This window comes from Perissodus microlepis, chromosome 20 (assembly GCF_051167445.1).
Source record: "Perissodus microlepis isolate ML-2025 ecotype Zambia chromosome 20, ASM5116744v1, whole genome shotgun sequence".
Lineage (NCBI taxonomy): Eukaryota > Metazoa > Chordata > Actinopteri > Cichliformes > Cichlidae > Perissodus > Perissodus microlepis.
In genome coordinates, this window is record NC_140480.1 from 24,547,715 (window position 1) to 24,569,737 (window position 22,023).

General features: G+C 39.1%; 2 protein-coding genes across 3 annotated transcripts in view; one reads left to right on the top strand and one right to left on the bottom strand.

The window, feature by feature from the left end:
• Nucleotides 1–500: 500 nt before the first annotated feature.
• Nucleotides 501–4,294, bottom strand: kcnk15 (potassium channel, subfamily K, member 15). Its single transcript, XM_084918073.1, has 2 exons — nt 3,912–4,294; nt 501–3,666 (listed from the first exon to the last, which is right to left on the bottom strand). Exons 1-2 carry the CDS (start codon nt 4,201–4,203, stop codon nt 2,666–2,668), a joined length of 1,293 nt encoding a protein of 430 aa, XP_084774199.1. The 5' UTR covers nt 4,204–4,294; the 3' UTR covers nt 501–2,665.
• A 4,676-nt stretch (nt 4,295–8,970) lies between these two features.
• col9a3 (collagen, type IX, alpha 3) overlaps nt 8,971–22,023 on the top strand; it is a 30,006-nt gene continuing 16,953 nt past the window's right edge. The window contains exons 1-7 of one of the 2 annotated variants that reach the window (XM_084918410.1): nt 10,905–11,485; nt 12,009–12,074; nt 12,172–12,253; nt 12,353–12,431; nt 14,942–15,008; nt 15,966–16,114; nt 16,204–19,791. In XM_084918410.1, the coding sequence (XP_084774536.1) occupies nt 11,360–11,485; nt 12,009–12,074; nt 12,172–12,253; nt 12,353–12,431; nt 14,942–15,008; nt 15,966–16,114; nt 16,204–17,311 (1,677 nt within the window). In that variant the 5' untranslated portion in view covers nt 10,905–11,359 and the 3' untranslated portion in view covers nt 17,312–19,791. Of the gene's footprint in view, nt 11,486–12,008; nt 12,075–12,171; nt 12,254–12,352; nt 12,432–14,941; nt 15,009–15,965; nt 16,115–16,203; nt 19,792–22,023 lie in introns of those variants that run through there. The other variant, XM_084918411.1, reaches the window with a different exon arrangement.

Here is a 22,023-nt window from a genome sequence, read left to right on the forward strand (position 1 = left end):
CTCCATATCTCAAATAGACAGGGGTACTCAGGAGAGTTAGAAGTATAAATAACATAAAAGGGCTCCTGGGCTGGATTTAATGCAATAGTCTCAAGGGAAGAAAATATGAATAGTTCATATGTATTTAAGTCCACAGGTAGTTATTAACTTGCTTTTGGGGGTGGTGCTTTAATATAATATGTATGTAATTTAAACTTTTTTACAGTGTATATATAAGTGTATGTGTGCGTGTGTGTGTCACACACGATGACATGATGAAGAGAGCATTCAGAAACTATTTTTGTTTTATTTGTTTTTTTAATATATTTCTATTTATTAGGTAGTTTATTATCTAACAGCAGAATGGTGCAATTTAATAATACATCTTAATTTTCTTAATGTAATGTAATGTAAAATCTATGCAGTACACAAAGTAAACAATGTGTAAAGTGCATTCACTGAATCAGAATTTCAGTGGCTCAGTGTAATTCCAGTAACTGGATCAAGTAAGTTACAATGCATAAATATAGGCTTACTTTTATTAAATTCCACCACAGTATGCTGTTGATTTGCACTGTTGCCTCATGTTGGGTAAATTGGCCATAGATTTCCATTTGTCAGCAGTCTGCAGTTGGTAGTTTATCCACCTTGGACAGACAGCTGACCTGTCCAGGGTGAACACTGCCTCACACCCTATGGTAGTTTAGATGGATGGATGATATTGTGAAATGCCTTCAAATTTTTAACACAACTGGGCAACCGTTTCATGAGTTGCAGAACAAACAAATGGTGAAGGTACAGTTAAACTGGATACAGATTAACAAAAATATTTATGTTACCAGTGCTTTAACAGCTGTAGTTGAGTGTAAAGCATGCACTTGATATATTGAAGCTGACATAACACAGAGAACTAAAAAATCTTGATATTTCAAATAAATTTGTCTAATTTTATTCTTGTCTACTGACCTAAATTATATAAATAAGCCAATGGACTAGGTTGTTTTTTTCTTTATGTAAACCCTACGCCATCTTAACAAATGATAAAGTATCACCACATTAAGTAGGATTATAAACTTCATTATGGCACCTTTTTATATGCCTTTGCTCAGATATGTTTCAGCAGATAAAGGGAAGTCAACAAAGAGAAAACTGCTTCTTTTTTTCTTTTCTTCTTACCACATATTGAGATGTTCCAGTAGATTAAAAACTGATCAGTGGAAGACAAGTGAAGGAAAATAACTGCATACAAAGAGGAGCAATTTTGTTCGATGAACAATAAGTTTGAAAAAAGTAAAGAAAAAAAAGCCACTCATTTAATGGCCCTTTTCTTTGGTTTAATAAAACAATAAAACAGACATTCACATTGAGTACAAATCAAGTCTACAAAGAAACAGCACTTCCTTTGCTAAAAAGAAAATCATGAGTTTTCCAGTTTCACTAAAAACCTGCTACATATACGTTTCTGTTGTGTGCTACATTCAGATTAGTCCTCTAACAAGCGTAATTTCTTTATATCAGAGTGCAGCAGTGCATCCCACTTCACACCTGCAATGCTCGATGAGTAAAAAGCCACATTTGTCATGTGCTTGGTCAAAGTTCCTTAAGGCATTTATATGTATATATATATACATATATATATATATTATGACATCTTTCATCTATGGCATGAAAAAGTGGCCAGCATAGTGTACAGGAACATCTGTGCCGAGTATAACCTGGAAGTCCCGGGGTCAGAATGGGAGATGCCCCCAAGGGTGATGGAGAATGACCAAGCTAAGATCCTGTGGGACTTCCAGATACAGACGGACAAAATGGTGGTGGCTAACCAACCGGACATAGTGGTGGTAGACAAACATGAGAAGACGGCCGTAGTGATCGATGTAGTGGTTCCGAATGACAGCAACATCAGGAAGAAGGAACACGAGAAGCTCGAGAAATACCAAGGGCTCAGAGAAGAGCTCGAGAAGATGTGGAGGGTGAAGGTGGTCCCAGTGGTAATCGGAGCACTAGGTGCAGTGACTCCCAAGCTAGGCGAGTGGCTCCAGCAGATCCCGGGAACAACAGCGGAGATCTCTGTCCAGAAGAGCGCAGTCCTAGGAACAGCTAAGATACTGCGCAGGACCCTCAAGCTCCCAGGCCTCTGGTAGAGGACCCGAGCTTGAAGGATTGACCGCCCACAGGGGCGAGTGGGGAATTTTATTTTATTTTTTTATGACATCTTCCATCTATGGCACGAAAAATGAAATTCTCTCCAAACCAGGAGCAAATTCCACTGAGGATTGTTCACATATCTTCACCAAACAGTTATACAGTCATAACCCTCATAGCCAAAATACTTTTGATTAAAAGTGTAGATTAAAAAGGCTGACTTTTTACATCTTTACATGGCACTCGTGCAGTCACCTTTTGTGCTATACATTCTCTTTAGCATGCACTGCACTGTGCCTAACATGCATGCAAAACAGCAGAATCACCAACAGAAAAAAAAACAGTGAAAGTAAAGAAAGAAAGAAAAAAATCCTTCTCGCTTTAGAAATAAAATTATTTTCAATAGCCACAACAGACAACTTATTTACTAAACAGAACCTTTGTCTTCATGCACAAAGGAGAAGTAACACAAAATACAGTGTCTCTGAAAATACTGTTTACAGTTTGTGCAAACACTTTTCCCTCACAATAATGCTCCTTATACTGACTTTCTTCGTAAATGAGGGAACTCCCGGAAACCATGGCCAGGTGAGATCCTGCTTCCTGGCGAAGTTAGTCCAGTGTTGTCCCTGGAACTTGGTGAACAGCCCTGAATCCTGTAGGAAACTGAGTTGTAATAAACAGAATTAACGTGGCAGCCACGATGTTCACTGTGGGACATAAGAGGGCTATCGCAAATCTCTAAACGGTAGCACATGCAGGAACAGAGGGAGCTAAGGCTCGACTCCTGTCTGCGTCTGCCTGCCTTTATCTGGAAATGCAACCTGTGCCTGCAGGGGCTTTTTCGTCTTTCCTGATCCACCGGGGAAGAGATGAGGTTGGTGCGACTGGTTCCTTCCTCCATCGGGAGGAAGAGTGTGCTATGGCTGTGCACCATGTTGCTCCTGTTCCTCTCACTGTGGCTATCTCTGCTTTGTTCCCCTAAAACACCAAGGCCCAGGGTCCCATCCAAAAGGCCTCTGTCTCTCTTCATTGAAGCCCTTTCTTGTGCATCCCGTCGCTCATCCTCAGTGTTCATGGTGAGAAAACGGAGCACCACTAAATTAAGAAATGCTCCGATAACAGTTAATCCCACCAGAATGTACATAAAGCTGAAAGCGACATAGGGCGTTTTCTCCTGGAGGTCCTCTTTTTTCTGCAAAGCCACAAAGTCCCCAAAGCCAATTGTGGTGAGTGTGATGAAGCAGTAGTAGTAAGCATGGAAGAAGCTCCATCCCTCAAAGTGGGAAAAGGCTGCGGCGCCCACACACAGTGTTCCGATGCAGGACAAAAAGCCCACCAGGACCATGTTCTCCATGGACACCTCAGTGCGTTGAAAGCCCAGGCATTGTTTCAGCTTATGTAAGAGATAGCGGACAAATGTGTTCATCCTCTCTCCCAGGCTCTGGAACATAACCAAAGTGAGAGGAATGCCGAGTACAGCATAGAACATGCAGAAGATCTTTCCAGCATCTGTTCCAGGGGCTGCATGTCCATAACCTTAATGCAAAGAGATGGAAAATGTAATGACACTGTGACGCATCATGAAGCAACGCTTAGTTGGTAAAACATGGAGCAACTGTCTATTTTTAATCAACATGTCATTAAAACCAAGCCTCAAATATTGCATTCTTGCAGAAAAAATAATGTTGTGCTGTGAATTACGAAGCAAGCAAAGTGACACATCACCCGTCATTTCCAAAAACATAAAATAAAAAAGCAGAAGAAGCCTTACATTGACTTACCAATGGTAGTGATTACTGTTATGGCAAAGTAAAAAGAGCCAGCAAATTTCCACTGTCTCCCGGCGCGATGGGGCTCAGCTTGCAGCACTACTCTCTCGATTTCGCGGTAGTCGTCCTCGGAGAAGCGGTACTTCTTCTTCATTTCGTTGCGCTTCTGCTCCAAGATGCGCCGGCGGGAGCTCTCCGACTCAGACTCCAGCGCGTCAAACACCGCGGCGCCCACCAGCAAGTAGGAGAACATGCAGAGGATGAGCGACAAGGTCCGGACGTTTTGCTTCTTCATTCTCGGCATCGGCACGAAAGTCGGAAGCACGGGCACGGTGTTACAGGTGGTACTGTTCTTCAGCTTAGACTCCACATTGGTTTTCCAGCCTGTTGCGTGACATGTAATTTCACGAGGGGCGGGTGGGAAAATAACGCCTTTAACTCTTGACTGTGTTATGGTTCGGATGTCTTCTTTGTTTTTAAAACGCGCATATTTTCCTGTGCGTACCGAGAGCTATCGGCTCTCTGCGCCGTTATCTGTTTTAGTGGCCTCAGCTTGCCTTTTCGCATGCGCAAAACAATCACCAATAAAGAAGAAGAAGGAAAAATTTTGTGTATATCTATAACATAGATATATAAGGCATAGCACAAAATACAAAGTAATATTTTTCGCGGATGTTCAGTTATGTTATGTGCAGCAATTTCTATGCCTATTTAATATGAAGAGGTTTGCTCAGCACCATGGACAGCAACCAGTGGGATTTCACATTTGACCTGGCACTGTGACTGCACATACTAAGTGGAGGCTCAAGAGGCTGTGAAGCAGGGAAAAGGTTCAGGTGCGTTTAATATGACTGAAAATCTTTGCAGACACCGAATCTGGGGAACAACATAACCATTAAAAAAGTTTTAAAAATAAATAAATAAAATAAAATAAAAAAGCTCAAAGTTCTAACATCTGGTCCTGAAGTAAGTACTCCCCAGGTTAAACGAAAGTTAATTAAAATCCATTCAACTGTACAAACATTACAATGAAAGCCTAATTTAAGCCTTAAATAATAAAAAATAAACATGTAAAGGTCCTCATGAGCTAAAGACATGGAAACAAATAAAATATCAGGTAAGACAGTGTTTAGAAATCTGGCGTATTGGATTTGTTCTATAAAATAGATCAGTAATAAAATAGCGAGAAAAATGAAGTAATAAAGATATCAACAACAAAAAAATTAAGGAATCAAGTTAACAGTAAAAAAATAAATAAGACTGAAGGAATAAAGTAAATATATACACATAGTTTATCCCAAATTACAATGTGGTCAAAAATACAAACGGAAGTTAAAATTCTGAGAAATACAATCTTAATTCCTTTTTTTAAATCAGTTTCCTTAGAGCGTTACTTATGTGAGAGAACGCTTGCGTTCATGTGCAGTGGCTAAAGAGAAAAAAAAAAAGCACTGCTATTGTAGAGCTTCTAGAAATTTTACTGTAGGTGATGCTGGTTGCTATGGTTACTTGTACCAGTGGCACAGACTTGGACTATCAGTGAGGTTGACACTAATAAGTTAAGAGTAATGATCCAAGCCGGTTTTGTTAATAACGTTGTCACTGCATCACAACATAAATTATCATTATTTAGACCTTTTTTTTTAAGTTAAGCAAGAAGAATCCTCTGTATGTCAGTACAGGGCAGCAGCAGGTGGATTATTGTGTGTGCTTTTGTTCCTGTCAAACAGAGCAACCTGCTCTCCGTGGTCCTGTTTTTGTGGCAAAATCAGCGCACTTACATCCCTGTTTTGATTCAAACCAGCGCTCCATAAATCAATTACATCTCAGCTGATAAGAGAGGAACACAAAGCCCCAACAGCCACCCATCAATCCAGACAGCTTGTATTCACATCGCTTTCAAAGCCCAAGGACCTGGAACAAAGCGAGAAGGCCCATCAATCCCCACAGAGTTGAAGGATAAGTGTTTAGACTTAAACAGAAGCTTCATTAATCGAGTTATACCTGTTGTCTGTTTTCTCTAAGGTGTATTTTATTATAACCCCGCAGACCTACAAATTAATATGTCAGGAAAATATTAAGTAGACTATGCTGAGGTCATATTTATACACATTCAGCAGGATGCATTAGAGGCAGTGTTTTCCTTTGTTCCCTAAACAGTACTTGTGTTTTCCTTTTTTCAATCTAATATTTATGATACTACAGTATGACACATCACAATGAAAACTTGAAATCAAGTAGTACATGTTCAAGGGCTGGATTATACTGTGTTTGTGTCCATATTCATTACATTAATATTAACTTTCTGACAGCTGCCACATGACAGCTGGTAAGTTTATAAGGCTAAATTATTTGTGGAGAAAAATGTGAACATAAACAGCTATGCTATGCAGAGCTGTGCACTGTCCACGCACAGCATTTGCTATTTTTTGTTTTGTTTTTGTTTTTTTTATCTCACAAAGTCAGTTACACCCACAGTGCATGTGGTAATTGGTAAGTGTATGCAGATTTTGCAAAACCTTGTTAAAGCTGCACATGGCATGCAGTGAAAAGAGGACCTCATGCCTGAAGGCCCATTTTTTTCCACTAAATAAAACCCATCTGTCAGCTCTACAACAACAAAAATGCAAATCTGTCAAAATCCTGAAGGAGAGATTGTAAAAATTAACCTCCTCTACAAAAAAAGAAAAAGAAAAAAAACTTTTAGGGTCTTTTTGTTTAACAGGCTGCGAGCCGTTTTATTTCAAGGACAGAAGAAAGAAAATTATCTAGGGACAATACGTGTGATGCAAGAAGCAGCTAGACACAAAGACACGGACAGCTGTGGGTTTTTGAATCGAGATAATGAATTTCTTGTTTCTATAGTGTGGCGATTTAGGACGGCAAATAAGAAATTGTAGCAAAAAATCTAAATCAGATTGCTTGACAGCCCAGACATGTCATACTCTAATTTCTTTATGTCTTATTAAATATTTAAATTATGACCCTTAAAAGAAAAAAAAGATGCTGACATAACCTTCTTATATAAATTCTGTATGTGAGAGCTGTGTCACAATGAATTGATTGAGCAGAAGTCACATCAGTTAAATCAGTGTCAGCACAGTATAACATACTGTCTTTATCAATAAAGAAAATACACTGCAAGAATAAAACAGTGTGTGTGTATGTATATATATATATATATATATATATATATATATATATATATAAGTGTAAGTCTATATTAAAGTTTTTATTGCAACAGCAGGGCCAAAACATAGCCCAGGTATGGAAAATAATCTGCAGAGTGATCTGAAATTAAATTCTTCAACCCTTGCTGAAAACTTAACTGAAAGAATTTTATCACAGGACAACAATCAAAATATAAGCTTTTATTCAGGGTACTTTGCACACATATTTACAAAATGTTACGGGAGCTGCTTTCTTCCTGGAGGTAAGCTGAATCTCCTAAAAATACTTACACTCCACAAAGTGACACAAGACCAGCATTAAAAATATGCGACCTTTATCTCAAGAGAGGAACACAGCAGGTAAGAAGGCAATAGTAAGGATTATCCCCCTGGATATGTCTCTAATTTACAGTTATAACAACTGCTGGGGTGTAGCAGACACACAGGCCTGTCCTCTTTGTGCTGTACACAAGGGAGACCAAGGGTTAAATGCATAACACAGACTATTTGATCATACCTGATTTCATCAGTTCTCTTACTTAATTAATTCCAAAGGGAAATTACACATGAAGTCACAGTCTATGCAGCTCTCCGAGAATAGTTTTGAAGAAATACTCTGAATGTTCATGCTTCAGTCTGTGACTCCTGTCTGATATGAGAATTGATCTTTTTTCGGCAGCTCTCTTTTTTCCTGTTCTTACTCTTCGCTTAAAATGAATAACTTTTCTTTCCTCTGTGTGCTTTATCAGCAGTTAAACCATTTTTGTGAATTCTGTACCGCAGGTGTAAATGCATACTATTGATTCCCATTTTCCCAGTTCCCTGAAATAAAAGCACCCAGATATGATGAGAATGAAAAAAAAGATATGACTCATGGTAATACCTCTGCAAGGCTTTCACTGTTAAACAGCTGAGGGAGATATGGATTCTCTTTTTCCACAGAGTCAGGCACCAAGAACTAAAGATGTTCAATAAAGGTTGAGCTAAATCTTCATTTCCTTTGTGAAAACCTAAAAGGCATCAAACATTTGTATTACTCTTGATGGACACTTTATAAAGTGTGCCCTTTGACACTTGAAGCACAGAGTTCTTAAATGGCCAGCGAAAGCATATTTTGCACGTAATTAGGATTTTTGATTTATTCTGATAATATGCAGTCGATACATTTTAACACACAAAGTCTGCACATCATTTGGTGACCACATTTAATGTCAGAATTATTATAACAGCAAGGTCATTATCAAAGTTAATGCACTCAAACTTAATCTTTCAGTGCTCCATTAACATGTGTAGAATACAGTGCATAAATGAGTATGTAAATGCTGAATATAATTATATTTAGATGGCATAAATAAATTAAATACTACATTTTAAAATGCTGGGACTGGGTTTTTATCAGAGATACAGGGTGTGTGCATAAAGGCACACATTTTTCAACATTTACATTATTTGTATGAGGAAAGAAAGGAAACAGAAACAGCTGTGTATTAATGATATCAACTTGTCCATAAGGCACATTATCTTCTCCTCATTGTAAGACTTATAATGCCTGGCTAACCGTAGTAAAGTCAACAACTGGCAATTAAAATAAATACATACACCATGATTGTGCCCATTTGAAACTTTAATTGCTGTAAACCATCCACACAAACGTCATAGAGCCACTAGGTCCTTATTAGTAGGTTTTCAGATGGGTTTTCAGAAGTGACTGTGTGCATTTGTCCTATGCTTTAAGATGTAAGATCATTAAATAGCCACTGGTAAACAAACTATGAGCCATGCAGGGATCAAGAGAAACACATAAATGTCAGTGTAGTCTGGCAGCCAGGCCATGTTGCTTATGTTGGACGTGTTGGATTCTGTTGAGCAAAAAGGGAGCAAATTAGCTAAAACAGTTTCTGTGCAAACTTTGCTCCACTCTACTTTCCACCAGGTTTCATGAATTTCAGCTTCATTTTGCATAATCTTGCTGAAAAACAGACATGTCAGGACTAATTATGTACCTCCAGCTGCTAAGCACCTGAATTACTACCTAAAGTTACCAAATAGGAGTATTGCAACACAAAAAAAGAAGAACTTGCAGATCGATCACAAATGGAAATATGACCATATATACTACTGATAAAAGTGCTGTTGCCCAAGAAAATCTGTGTACTTACTGTGAAAAGAAAGTCTTGCATGCATGCCTTTATGTTTCTGGATGGCAGTGCAACAGATTTATTGAATTTGTGTTTTTTTGTGTTTTTTTTTTTTTTTATCATTTCTAGTTAAGTAAATTAGTTTAAAAATTAAAATTGGCTTAAATATATGGTGCTTTTTGCAGAAGTAGCCACAAATGTTCAGCCGGTGCAGGTGTCTTCTTGTTCTGTTGCAGATGATCCTTAATTCCAACCACCAGCCTGTTGCCGGAAGCTCGTAGTCAGAAGGGGTGGCAAGGGTTAGGCGTTAGATTACTATCAAATCTCTGACAAACACAGCTAGATGGGCTTACATGCTTTTTCTAATCTCTGTGTAGAGCTTCTCATCTGTACTGAACTCGCTGGGGGGAAAAGGCGACAGAGAATCTGTTTTATGAGGCAGAGGTACTAAATAGCAACAGCAAATACTGGATGCCTGCAGAGCCCTCTGGTTTCCACAGTAACTGAGACCAAAAATAGTAACCCACACCAGCGGCTATTCAACACTGAATCCCCTGTGATAACACATGATTCTATTTATACCTTCTAATGCTGAAATACTGGCGTCTCATATAAATAACTCTGTCCAATTACTGTCAAAAAATGATATAATGGTCCAATTATATGTTATCACCTCTTAATCCTTGTTTATGCTGCAGGTTCTTATTGTATGAAACCTAAATCCAAGTTCTTAGACCGTTATGCTGAAGATATTGCACGAAAGAAAATACACAATCATATAACTTGTCAGTGTGCATTTTCTGGCATCAATTAAATAACTAGTTAGTAGACAAAAAATGTCATGATCTAATTGATAATGTCATTTTTACAAGCTGAAATAATAAAACAAAGTTGCACTGTTTAATAACTAGTAAAAGATTAACTTGGGATTTTAGGCTGTTGGTCAGACAAATAGTAATAGTAGTAAGTGATATCATCTCACCATAAGAAGGTTCCCAGTTTTCAAACTTCCTGGTTTGCTGAGGGATTTTTGTGTGGGTTCTCATGCCTGCAAGGGTTTCCTCCTACGGTCCAAAGACATGCTTGTTGTTATGTTAATTGGTGGTTCTAAATTGGCTGGACTGTTGTGTGAGTGTGTGTGTGGTTGTCTGGCTTGTTGTATGATATACTGCCCCCCTGCCCCAATGACAACAGGAAAAGTGTGCATCCTTATAGACAGAATAACTCCCTCCTGACCCAGAAGTAGATGGCTTTGTGAGTGAGTAGGAAATTGAAAGATTGACTTTTTTGTTGCTATTGCTCAAAAATATATATAATAATCAAGATTGCAAATAACTGCTCATTTTAAGCAAACCTTCACATTTATAAAAGTTGCCAGATCACTACGTGCATTGTTGGATTTTTGACCTTCCTTTAATATCTGAGACATTCAGCTACCAGACAGGAGGGGCATTCGATTCATATGTCATCTACAAATTAAATGAGACAATTAGTAAGACACATTTTAGGTTTATTGGTCTGGTTAGTTTTCCTATTTTTATATCGTTTTTCTTTATGTAGAGCTGTTTTTTTCTTTTTCATCAATGCGTTAATCAGTCCTCATCTCTCATTCCTGCCCTGTTGCTTCGTTATTATATAACAGTAAAGTGAAAGTTTTTACTGCATTTAAGATATGCTGTCTGACTCAGCTGGTTTGCGGGTTTTAACACCGCCAACCAGCTCAGTAAGCTGATGTCTTCGGGGTGTATCGGAAAAGCGCGTTGCTAATGAGTATATTTAAAAACCCAAACGATTGCAAATAACACCAAAATGGAGTTAGATTTATATGATAACAATTACTAAGAGAGGGTTTTAGCAATACATAGCTTCCAGAATTAATAAATATAAAATATAGGTGGATTAAAGTGCTAGTAAACGTAGTTAAGTCACATGGTTGATTTTTAAGTGAAGCTCCTGAAGGCAGCACTAGGACTGCAGCCGCCAGCGAAGCCGCTATCTGATGATGGTAGACCTGAAAGACGGATGGTCAGGGCCGTCCTCGTCTAACCTGAACATGCAAGTGTAGCTTCATTCAGCAACGGTTGCAGCGCTAAACCAGGCTACTCGACAATTTAGCCTTAGCTAGTCGCATATCTTTTTTTTTAATTAAAGCATGGAGGACGATTGTGTTTGTGAGTACGACTCCACCTGGGACACAGAGAGTGATGGAGACGACCCGGCCGGAGAGAGCCAAACCCGTCGGTCAAATCAAGACAAAAACAAATCGAGCTGGGCTTTAGTACGTGCTTTTATTATTACTCAGCCAGAGGACAAAGGACAAAAAAACCCTACTGTACCTTAGTGTAGCTCGTTTCTTTTACATTCAATGCTACGTTTTCTGTTGCCTGGTGTGGAAAGCTAACGTTAGCTTTACGCATCACTGCTGCGACTTTGCTAACTAGCCTAGCTCGCTGCTAGTTTACTTTTTAGTTGAAAATCGTCGTAAATGTTTACTCTGGCCTGCTCACAGTTAGCAGTAGTCTGTGAGTCATAGTTAGAATGGAGGAGGAATTAATTAACATCTAGACTTAATTCATTGCAACAGTGGGAATTTGATTAACCCGACCTTATATGGCAACTCCTATGACGTTATCAGGAACAGCATAGGTCGTGACACAATTATTAATGACCCCTTGATTTGTAGTATATCAGTTCAGGTTGTTTATACTTTTAATGCAATACAATGCAAGACCTGCATTTCATTTATGTGAGACGCCTGATGCATATCAATGTATTTTATTATGTATGCTTAATATTTGCAGTGGCACCACACGCCCAGAAACATGAGAGCAGCAAAGGACATGCAAAACTACAGGAGAGGATACCCCGTAAGTTACACCTCAGCTCATCTCTTAAACAAAAAAACAAAAAAAATCGTGCTCATAGCTGAAAGATGTTAAAGTCTCCTTTATTCTGTTTGGACAGAATCTTGCAGACGAGGAGTGCTCAGAGGACAAAATGAACAATCTGCAGTTTTATCTCAATAAGTTTCCCTCTGCTCCTGATGGTAAAATACTCATATGTTTGCATATAATATAATATTTGCTGTATGTGTGAAAGTCGTGCTTGTGGTGATGATACCAATATTTTGTCTCATTTGTCGCAGATATCTACATTGAATCATTTCTTAAGGAATGGAAAAACGACTACAAACGGCTGGAGAGAGTTCACTCGTACATCCAGTGGTATGTACTGTTTGACACTTTGAACTTTGTACTTTAGCCATATCCAGCCTAACGGCAACAGAACTGACCACAGCTTACTTTTGCCATCTTGATGAACTTGTAGTCTGAAGCCTGTTACGCATACACACAAACACATTCACTCGTTTCTCATTTTGTACTTCCTTCATTCCTTGCTTCCCCTCCAAGCAAACAGGAAGAGACATTATTAATTCTCAGTAGGGTTGATTAAATAGGACATGAGCCACAGTTGCATTATTTTCTGTTATTGCACAACTTCTGCTTTATTTTATGATGTCAGATGTAACTCTTTTTTTTTTTTTTAATTTTCACTAAAGCTGGTTACACAGTCTACTGTATTTAAGTAACTAACACTACTCATGAATACTGATTGGACTAGTTGTTTGTAGCGTCCTTCCATCTGTGCTGTGCAAAAGTCCTAAGTCACCTGTCATTTCTTTATATTTTGCTTTTAAGGAGACATAGTTAGAGCAGGACATCTACTAATGAGAAGGCTGGTAGTTTGATCCCTGGGTGTTCCAGTCTGCATGACGAATATCCTTGGGCTGGATACTAATCTCCTAGCATCTATCAGAGTTTGAATGTTAGATAAAAAGCACTTAAGCATAGAAAAAGTGTTTGTGCAAATGAGACATTTTGTATAAAGCGCTCTGAGTGCTCCGGTAGAGTAGAAATAATATAAGAATCAGTCTATTTGTTAAGCCTAAAAAAGCATCTACTTCAAGGGATGATCTATTGCTGTCTACACATAGCAGACAACTTAGCAAAGAACCAATTTTGAATTGTATCTGTAAGCACTTTAGTCCTCACAGCCTGTCACAAAAACAGATTTTTTTTCCTATTTCTTTTGTTGAATCTAGGGGAAAAGCCAAAAATAACAATTCGAAAGGCATAAAACTGTATTTTTGCAACGAACAAAAAGGGCTATTAGCCAGAAGCCTGGCATATCTTCACATAGTGTGTGTGTGTGTGTGTGTGTGTGTGTGTGTGTGTGTGTGTGTGTGTGTATATTTTTTAAAAACAAATTGGAAGAAACTGGACAAGTGAAGGATACAGTAGGAGGTGAACTATATCATAAAAGTATGCCTTTACAAAATATGAAACAAATCTAGCAAAGACCTGGCGCAGGAGATGCATCTGGTGCTTTGGTTGGTCAGTCTATTGTTCACTGAAACCTTATCAGAAATGACCTCAGTGAAAGGGAATTGGGGAGAAAAGGCTGAGGTATGCCAAATTACACAAGAACTGCACTGAAAATCAATGGCAATGGGTCTTAAGGTTCAAATATGTCAATATGTATGGAGGAGTTAAGGAGACAGACTCGATGGTGAGTGTCTACAGTCGTCTGCAAAATACAGTGGAGGCTGTGTCATGGTTTGGGGCTGTCTTTTAGTCAGTGCTGTTAGCGATGATTTTAAAATTGATAGGTGGATGATTGCAGAAAAGTACCCTCAGATTTTGATCCACCATAAACTACCATCTGGAAAGAGTCTTATAAGCAATGCTTTCATTTGGCACCATGATCCCAAACTCAGTGCAAATGCACTAAAGGCGTACCTGGATAGCAATTGTAGTGGAGCACTATCAGTCATGTTTTGGCCTTCCCACAGGCTGGACATCATTGAAGCACTGCAAGATCATCTTTACAGAAAACTGAAAAGGCAAGAAAGAAGCCTGGAAAACTATTCCTGAAGACTACTTAAATAAATTACAAGAAAGTTTGTTTATATACCAGGTGCTGACTGTCAAAAAACTCAGCTTTTGCTTTTTATATACTGATTTTCCATGCATGTTTGCACATTTCAGTAAATCGCTAACACCTATTTTCCTAGCAAAATATAAAGAAATAAGGGCTGACTCGAGACTTTTGCAAAGTACTGTGTATTCCAGTTGCGTGCCTAGGACACACCTGTACAACCTCAGTTATAGCTACATCGATACGCCTCTGTTCTCCTGACGCATTTTAGGATTTGAGATATTTTTGAGCATGGAGTACTGAGATCGATTTCCAGATCGCAGGCAGGAGGATTGAGGAGACGGAGAAATGAGAGAAGCCTACGCTCTACATGTGCACAAGATGTCAAGTAGCAAATGCTTTTCCACATCCATAGTGCATACCAGAAATAGATGGAGTGTTCACAGTGGGGGAAAAAACTGTTACATATACTCTTTCCTTTCGTGGCACATTAAGTTTTTACATTTGTTACTGTAAACTGCCAAAAAAAAATAAATGTTAATACACTGAAGGATGTCACGTTTGTTTACACAGCGGTGTTTGTTTAAAAATGTTTTTAAGAACGAGGCAATTTATGAAATTATAGCATATGCATGTTCTTTTAAAGTATTGGATGAAGGCACTAGAATATATTATATTTGGGTCATAAACTGTTCACAGGGACATCTGGCGTCAGCACCACTGAATTAAAGTGTCGTGTCATTAGAAGTTAATTGGTCTTCTGTTGTTTCTCTCTTGAACTGTCTGCTGTTGCAAGGCTGTTTCCACTGCGAGAACCAGGGGTTAATTACATGGCTTCAGAACTTACCAAGAAGGAAATTGAGGTAAGTGTAAAATGGAAAGCGCTCTTACCAAAATGTAGCAGAGTTGGTCAACAGTGACTTTCTATCACAACACAAAGCAACTGAAAAAGAATTAAGGTTAATGCCATAAAGTTGTCAGAGTCCAAAGTCAGAATGAAATGAAGTCTATTGAATCTGGACTGGAACTGCCAGGTTAAATCAAGCAAAAGACTGCTATAGTTTTCCTAAAATTACTGTCTTGGTCAGGTACTCTGACTTCCTCCCACAGTCCAAAGACATGCAGTTAGGTGGGTTACGTTAACTGGCGATTCTAAACTGACCGTCGGTGTAACTGTGAGCATAAATAGTTGTGTCTCTCTGTTAGCCCTGCGACAGACTGGCGACCTGTCCAGAGTGTACCCCGCCTCTTGTTCCAGCCCCCCAACCCACTTTGTTTGACCATTAACTGTGAAACAAAGTCAGTTTGTTGGACAGGTTAAATTTCTTATGTTTTCCATAATACGTTCATCACATATAGTAATGTTGGCTCTTTGTTTGGTAACTATTCCTAAAAAAATGTAGCATGGAAAAATGTCAGTGTCTACAATATGGCTGCATGTTGATGCATTGGTTTGATCACTTGGCTACAGGTCTGTTGGTGTCTCCACAGCCAAATTTATTTAACTCTTTAACATTGTAGGGAACCAAAAGAGCAAATGCAGTGGCTATATGCATGTCACTAGGCAAGTTCTACGAGTCATTCAACAGCATGTTGAAAAAGGAAACAAAATATATGTGATGTAACCTCTTTGCAGCATTGTGGCTTTCCTGCATCTAGGAGCGCCCAATAAAAGGTTACCGTAGAGGTCAAAAGGTCAAATAAGATGCATCACTGAAAATTTGACAATTTCATTTCATATTTGAAACAGTTCTAACCAGTAAATCTATTTTCCTTTTTTCTTTTTTTTTTTTTTTAAATGCGCTGTAAATTCTCACCAGGCCTTCAAGAAGAACGAAGATGCCAAAAGGCGACTAGTCGAGTCCTATGAACTCATGTTGGGTTTTTATGGAATCCGTTTGGTTAACAAAGAGACGGGTGAAGTGAAACGTGCAGAAAATTGGAAGGAGCGCTTTGGAAACCTGGAGCGGTAAGTATTATTATTCTCATGTCAGTAATTTCCCACATATGTAGTAGTTGTTTTTGTGATTACAGCTTCAACTGCCTTGTCCTTTGCAGGAATATGCACAACAACCTGCGGATAACTCGCATATTGAAAAGCCTCGGGGAGTTGGGCTTTGAGCACTATCAGGCTCCTCTGGTGCGCTTCTTCCTGGAGGAGACTCTGGTCAAAAAGACTCTGAGCAGTGTTAAACGGAGCGTGCTCGACTACTTTCTGTTTGCTGTGCTGGACAAGTATAAACGTCAGGAGCTTGTGCGCTTTGCTTACCTTCACTTTGAGCCAAAGGATAAGTTTGTGTGGTGTCCCAGAAAGGTTCAGAAGCTATTCAGAAAGGCAGAGAAGAGACCTGACGCTATAGGGAATGGTGATGGAAAGGAGGAAGTCTTTTCACGCGTTAAAGGCAAAGATGGAGAAGCAGCCCTGCAACAGAAGGAAGATGGACTGGATAGTGTTGCAAAGGCTCAGAAAGGAACTGTTAAAACTGCAGTTAAGGACAAAAGCAAACCATCCGAGGCATCCCCTGAGCCTAAACCAGAGTCTGAGGTAATCGAAAATGGAAGTGTGGAGACTGAGTGTAATAATGAAATTTTGGGTAATGGAAATGACTCTTCAGATGACGTTAATGAAATGGAACATTCGCCCAGTAACGACACTGTGACAGGGAAAAGCGAGTCCTGCACAGACAGTGAGCTGAAATCTACAAGTAACTCAAATGACCAGGATGGAGACATCAATATGCAAACAGAAGAGGATGTAGAACCTGAAAAACCACCGAAGAAGAAAAGAGAAGATAACAAGGTGCTGCCAAGCAATGGCCTGGCTGGGGGCTTAGCCGGTGGGCAGATAGAGGAAAAAGCTGTTCCTAGTAAAGCCACTGGTCAAACGAGCCCGTCAGTGCAAACTCCTCATAAGACTTCAAAACACTCGCCCTCTCTGTCTTCAGAAAGGGAGGAAAAAATCCCAAGGACTGATTTTAATCAAGTGCCACATAAAAAAGAAGCAGACGAAACGTTGCAGGACAGTATGTCTGCAACAAACGGGTCACTGATGAAAACCGACAACGGTGTGGATGAACAGACAAATGGGAAGGAACCCGAGGATATTGACATGGAATCGAACCCCACAAGCTCAGACCAGAATGTGGGGAACTCATTAATGAACTGATGGACAAAGTTCATATTAAATTAAATGGAAAAAATGTAATATAGGGACAAAGTATGGCTTAAAATCTTTCTAGGCCTTATTTCTACTATATTTAATGTTAAGATGTTAACTTTGAAGGACTATACAGCTATCAGCCACAACATTAAAACCACTTTGAGGTTGAAGTAAATAGCACTGATCTTACAGTTTCTGCGGCGAAACATTACGTCCTGGCTTTTATATATTTTGATACATATCACCTATCTAAACATTGTTATAGAACACGTACATGCCTAGTTGATGTACTTCCTCACCCTGCAGGATACGTGACCCAACACACCACAAAAACTGCTCAGGAAAAATGACAAATCACCCATAGTGTTGACCCAATCAACACCTATGTCCCCAGAACCCAATCCAACATGCCAGACGGAGCCCAGACCATGAAGGACCCAACTCTCAATGATCAGGACCCAAACTTCTTTATGTCAGACACCACCAGACTGTGTCCATGCCTTGGATGAGGTTGGTCAGAGCTGTTTGGTGGAATGAGGAGGACCTGCACAGTGTTATGTAGTTAGTTGTAATGTTGTGGCTGATGGGTATATGAATTGATTAATTTGTTAAATGTGGGACCGGATTCGACTCTTATTTCTACATGGCCATCAGACAATATTAAAGGATAAACACGCCGTATTGTATATTTTTGACTTTTAAACCAATCCCAAAAAAAGGACCAAAGCGTCACCAAAGTGTGTGATTAGTTACGCCTCAGTCACACAGGCCTAGAGACCAATTGGCAACTGCCTGGCAACCAGTGGTTTCTATAGGAAAATTAGTATTGCTTGACCAGTTGCAAGCAGTTGCTGTGAAATTGTTAATGAAAGGCCCACTTTCATGAACAAGGGGGACCAAGAGACCCCCTCTGGTAACCAACGGTCACCAAAGGGTAAATGTGCAACAAGTTGATGAGTGGTTGCAGGAGGTTGCTTGCTGTTGCTCAAGGAAGCTGGTGGCAGAGAGATGTACAGTGCTGCACCAAAGGTTTGTGTGCGGGTGCTTTGGTCACTAGCAGGTTGCTGCAGTCGCTAGTAGTTTGCATGGATGACGCTGGCTTGCAACGCAAAATATAGAACATTCGCCTTTAAAGTAACAGTTGTGCCTTTTGATGCTCAAACCAACAAGATGCAACTTTTACTTTGATACAAACCTTCTCAGTTTCTGGTGTGCTAGCACCCAAAGCAATCACAAGGAGTTCTTTGATGCCACCACGCTCTTTACAACCAATTTCACACAGCAACAGTCAGCAACTGTTCACCAACCAGTCAGGTAATATATATTTTTCCCTAGAGATCAGGCTGGTCGCCAGCTGGTCTCTAGGCCTGTGTGACTGAGGTCTTAGACTCTGAGTAATTTAACCATGTCATCTGTAGCAGTGAGTTTAAAGCAAATTCCAATCTAGAGAAGATGGTACACTTCAAAACAGGTCAGGGACCTGCTTGATTTTTTTTTTTTTTTTTTTTTTTTTTTTTTTTTTTTAAAGCTGAGTTTTACAGTCGAGAAGTAAGGTTCAAATAGTGGTATACTGTATGTTATGTACAGTAGCAGGAGTGTGTCTGGGGGATTGAAACTGTGGGTCACTGATGCATTTTCAGTAGTTTTAGAATGACAGTGGAGCTCTCTGGCACCTAGAGCCTGACTGCAATATGCAAGTTGGATAAATCTACTGCTATTTTCAGTCTTCTGCTTTTTGTCAACAGTAAAAATATAGAATATGGCCTGTCTTATCCTTTAAAGTCGTTATGACTAAGACTGTCAGCAACAGATACTTAATAATTTTGCAGAATTCATAAAGTACTATTATTACTGAATATCAATGAAATGAAGTTTTCAGCGTTTTTAACACCTTAATACTTTGAATTTTGAAAATTTTTTTTGCACTGAGAAATAATTTGAAGAGCTTTTTTCCCTCTTTGAGGTGTGTGTGTGTGTGTGCGTGCGTGTGTGTGTGCGTGCGCGCGCGCGCGCGCGCGAGTGTGTGAGAGAGAAAGAGATTCTTGTGTTTCTGCTGGATCCTGCTGTTAAAATGGAATTAATACTCGGTATCATTTAAGTTATATTTCAGTAGTGTTGCACAGTCTGTATGTCTCCATGCGGATTTGGGAGGTAGACTTTTGAACAACTGAAATCCTTGCCAAAAATGTGATAAGACTGGTTGATTGTACAATGTGTAATTCTTTGTGGCAGAATTGATAAAGCTTTGGATATAATTTAAAGTCTGCTGTATGTTAATTTGAAATGGGTACAGTCTGTGAACTTACAAGCCAGGGTGATTATATCGATGCATCTTTTTATATTTGCACTTAATTTCCACTGTTATTGTTCAAGTTACTGTATTTGCGAAATGAAATGGTTATGACTTTATATATTCCTTTTTTTCCCTCCTGACTAAATACTTGGCCGTTAATGAAGCAGAATAAAGCTGTACTATTTTCTGATTATTTTTCGAAATGCATTTCTGACGTCGGAGTCCAGATTTTGTGTTAAAATTGCATTTCTTAAGAATACACCGAGATGGCAGACAGCATTTGCACCAATTCCCAAGACCCTTGCTTTTTCTGTGAAACTGTTATGTAGTCTGAAATATGAGTTGTTTTTAGTATACAAATTTGACTGTGTGAAAAGATGTGACTCAAAGCAGTGACAAGAAGAAAAAGGATGGATATTGATGCACAACAACTTGTTCAGGACTCAGGAGCAGTGTGGAGTCGAGGGTGTAAGGGAGAGCTAGAGGTACACACTGCTGGAGTTTCAGCATTGTTTTTATGTCCACCCTCAGTCGTTACATATACTCTTCCCCTCTTTGGAATATTAGAAGTAGCTCTAGACATACCTCAATGCAATATTTTACATTTAAATTACACAAAACTTGCAATGTGTCACTAATTTTGTGCTTCTTTAGCTCATCCAGCTGATGGTGTCAGTCCATAATTTACAACAGTCGCTACTTCTCTTATGCTACAGGTCAGATCTTAGAGAAGGTCACACACAGCAATCACCAAACAGTTATTCAACCAAATTGTTCTCAAGGTCACATTTTATGATAACCTGTGAAATCTTGGCAGGTTGTGAGTCTGTTAGCTACTATGTCACTGATGAGATATGATGATGTGCTTTATCTGAAGTGGGGCTGAAACGCCTAATGACTTAAATAGTTAAATACCAAATATTTACTTGTTCAAGCAGCTGAATTCTGAGGATTTAATGCTCTTTCTAAACTGTTGGTCATTTGAGTGTCTTTGGGTCTTTTAACAACATTTACACAACCTTCATTTTAAATAGGTTGTTCATTCTTATTTTTCTGTGCATTTCCTGATATTTTATATAGCAAAATGTCCATAGCTTGCGAGAATGTAGTTTATATCCATCGAACTGTTCTCTGCTTCAACAAGTGGTTAACGTGAATAGCTCAACCATGGATGTGTTTTGTTGTGCCCCTGTAAACTGTAATGGCTCAGTCACACTAGAGTAAAAGTAGGACAACGGCCTTCTTGCAAATAATTAAACTGGTTGTCCAGTGACTTCACCGATTTTGCATTTGGCAACTGATTTCAAGTAGTTGTGACAGCCTGCTGGCTAGCTTGCCTGCTGGGATCCATCCATCCATCCATTGACTCATTTGGTTGTCAACTGGTTGTATTTGACTATACTTCTATAGAAGAGCAAGGTTGCCTAGTGCTTACATCATTTTGCCTTAAATCGCCATCCTGCAGCCACTATGTCATTGTGAGGTTATGGCTGAACTCTGAAAGTAGCTGATGTTAGTTTCCGTGAATGTAGACCACAATATTGCCATTTCTCCAGCTCATCACAGTTAATTGCTGTATTATCACAGATAATAATACATTTTTTTTTCTTCATTTGTCTAAAGAAAAACTCCAGGGAAGCTTTGTTAAGACAAGTAACTCAAGTTGACTTCATTCAGTCGCAGACTGATAGACTGATTCCAACTTAGTGCCATTTTATCACCATGTTGCTGCATTGTTCATGCCACGGTCTTCAAACACTGTTGTCCTTCCAGCTACAGTCACACTGGACAAAACAGTGGTTGGAGACCACTGCCTGACCAAAACTATTGCACCTATGTGCAATCAGCTTGCAGTCTCCTGCCTCTGAAATGACCCTGATCACATGATCTCAGAAACCTGTGGAGGATGGATGGATGAATGCAAAAATACACTGGTGTTTGTCAATGCAGGGATCTAAAGCTCATAAGGAGAATCTTAAGGTGGACTCTGAATTAATAGAGAGGCAGTAAAAATGAATTAGCAATGATGTGACATGTGAGTACTTAGAAGATTTGGTTAGAAGCCTCGCAGGGGCATTCTGAAAAACCTGCAAACGTTTTGTTCACTTCACAACCTCCAAAGAAGTTTTCTTAATTGCACAATGACTTAAAAATAAAATCCAGAGATGAAATAAAGGCAAGTAATAAAAGTAAGAGCAAACCAGAGATTAGAATGAGAACATCCAGAGGGAAAGCTGAGTCAAAACTTAACCCCAATGTTCTTGATAGAAGATTTAACAAAAGTGGCAAGGGCATCTAGAGTTTCTATTACCATCAGCGCAAACGAGGATTTCTGTTTTCATTAAGATGGAGAAAATTGTTAGCCATCCAACTTTTGGTAGCACTTCATAATCATGTTAAACTATTAAGCATCATTAAGGTATTA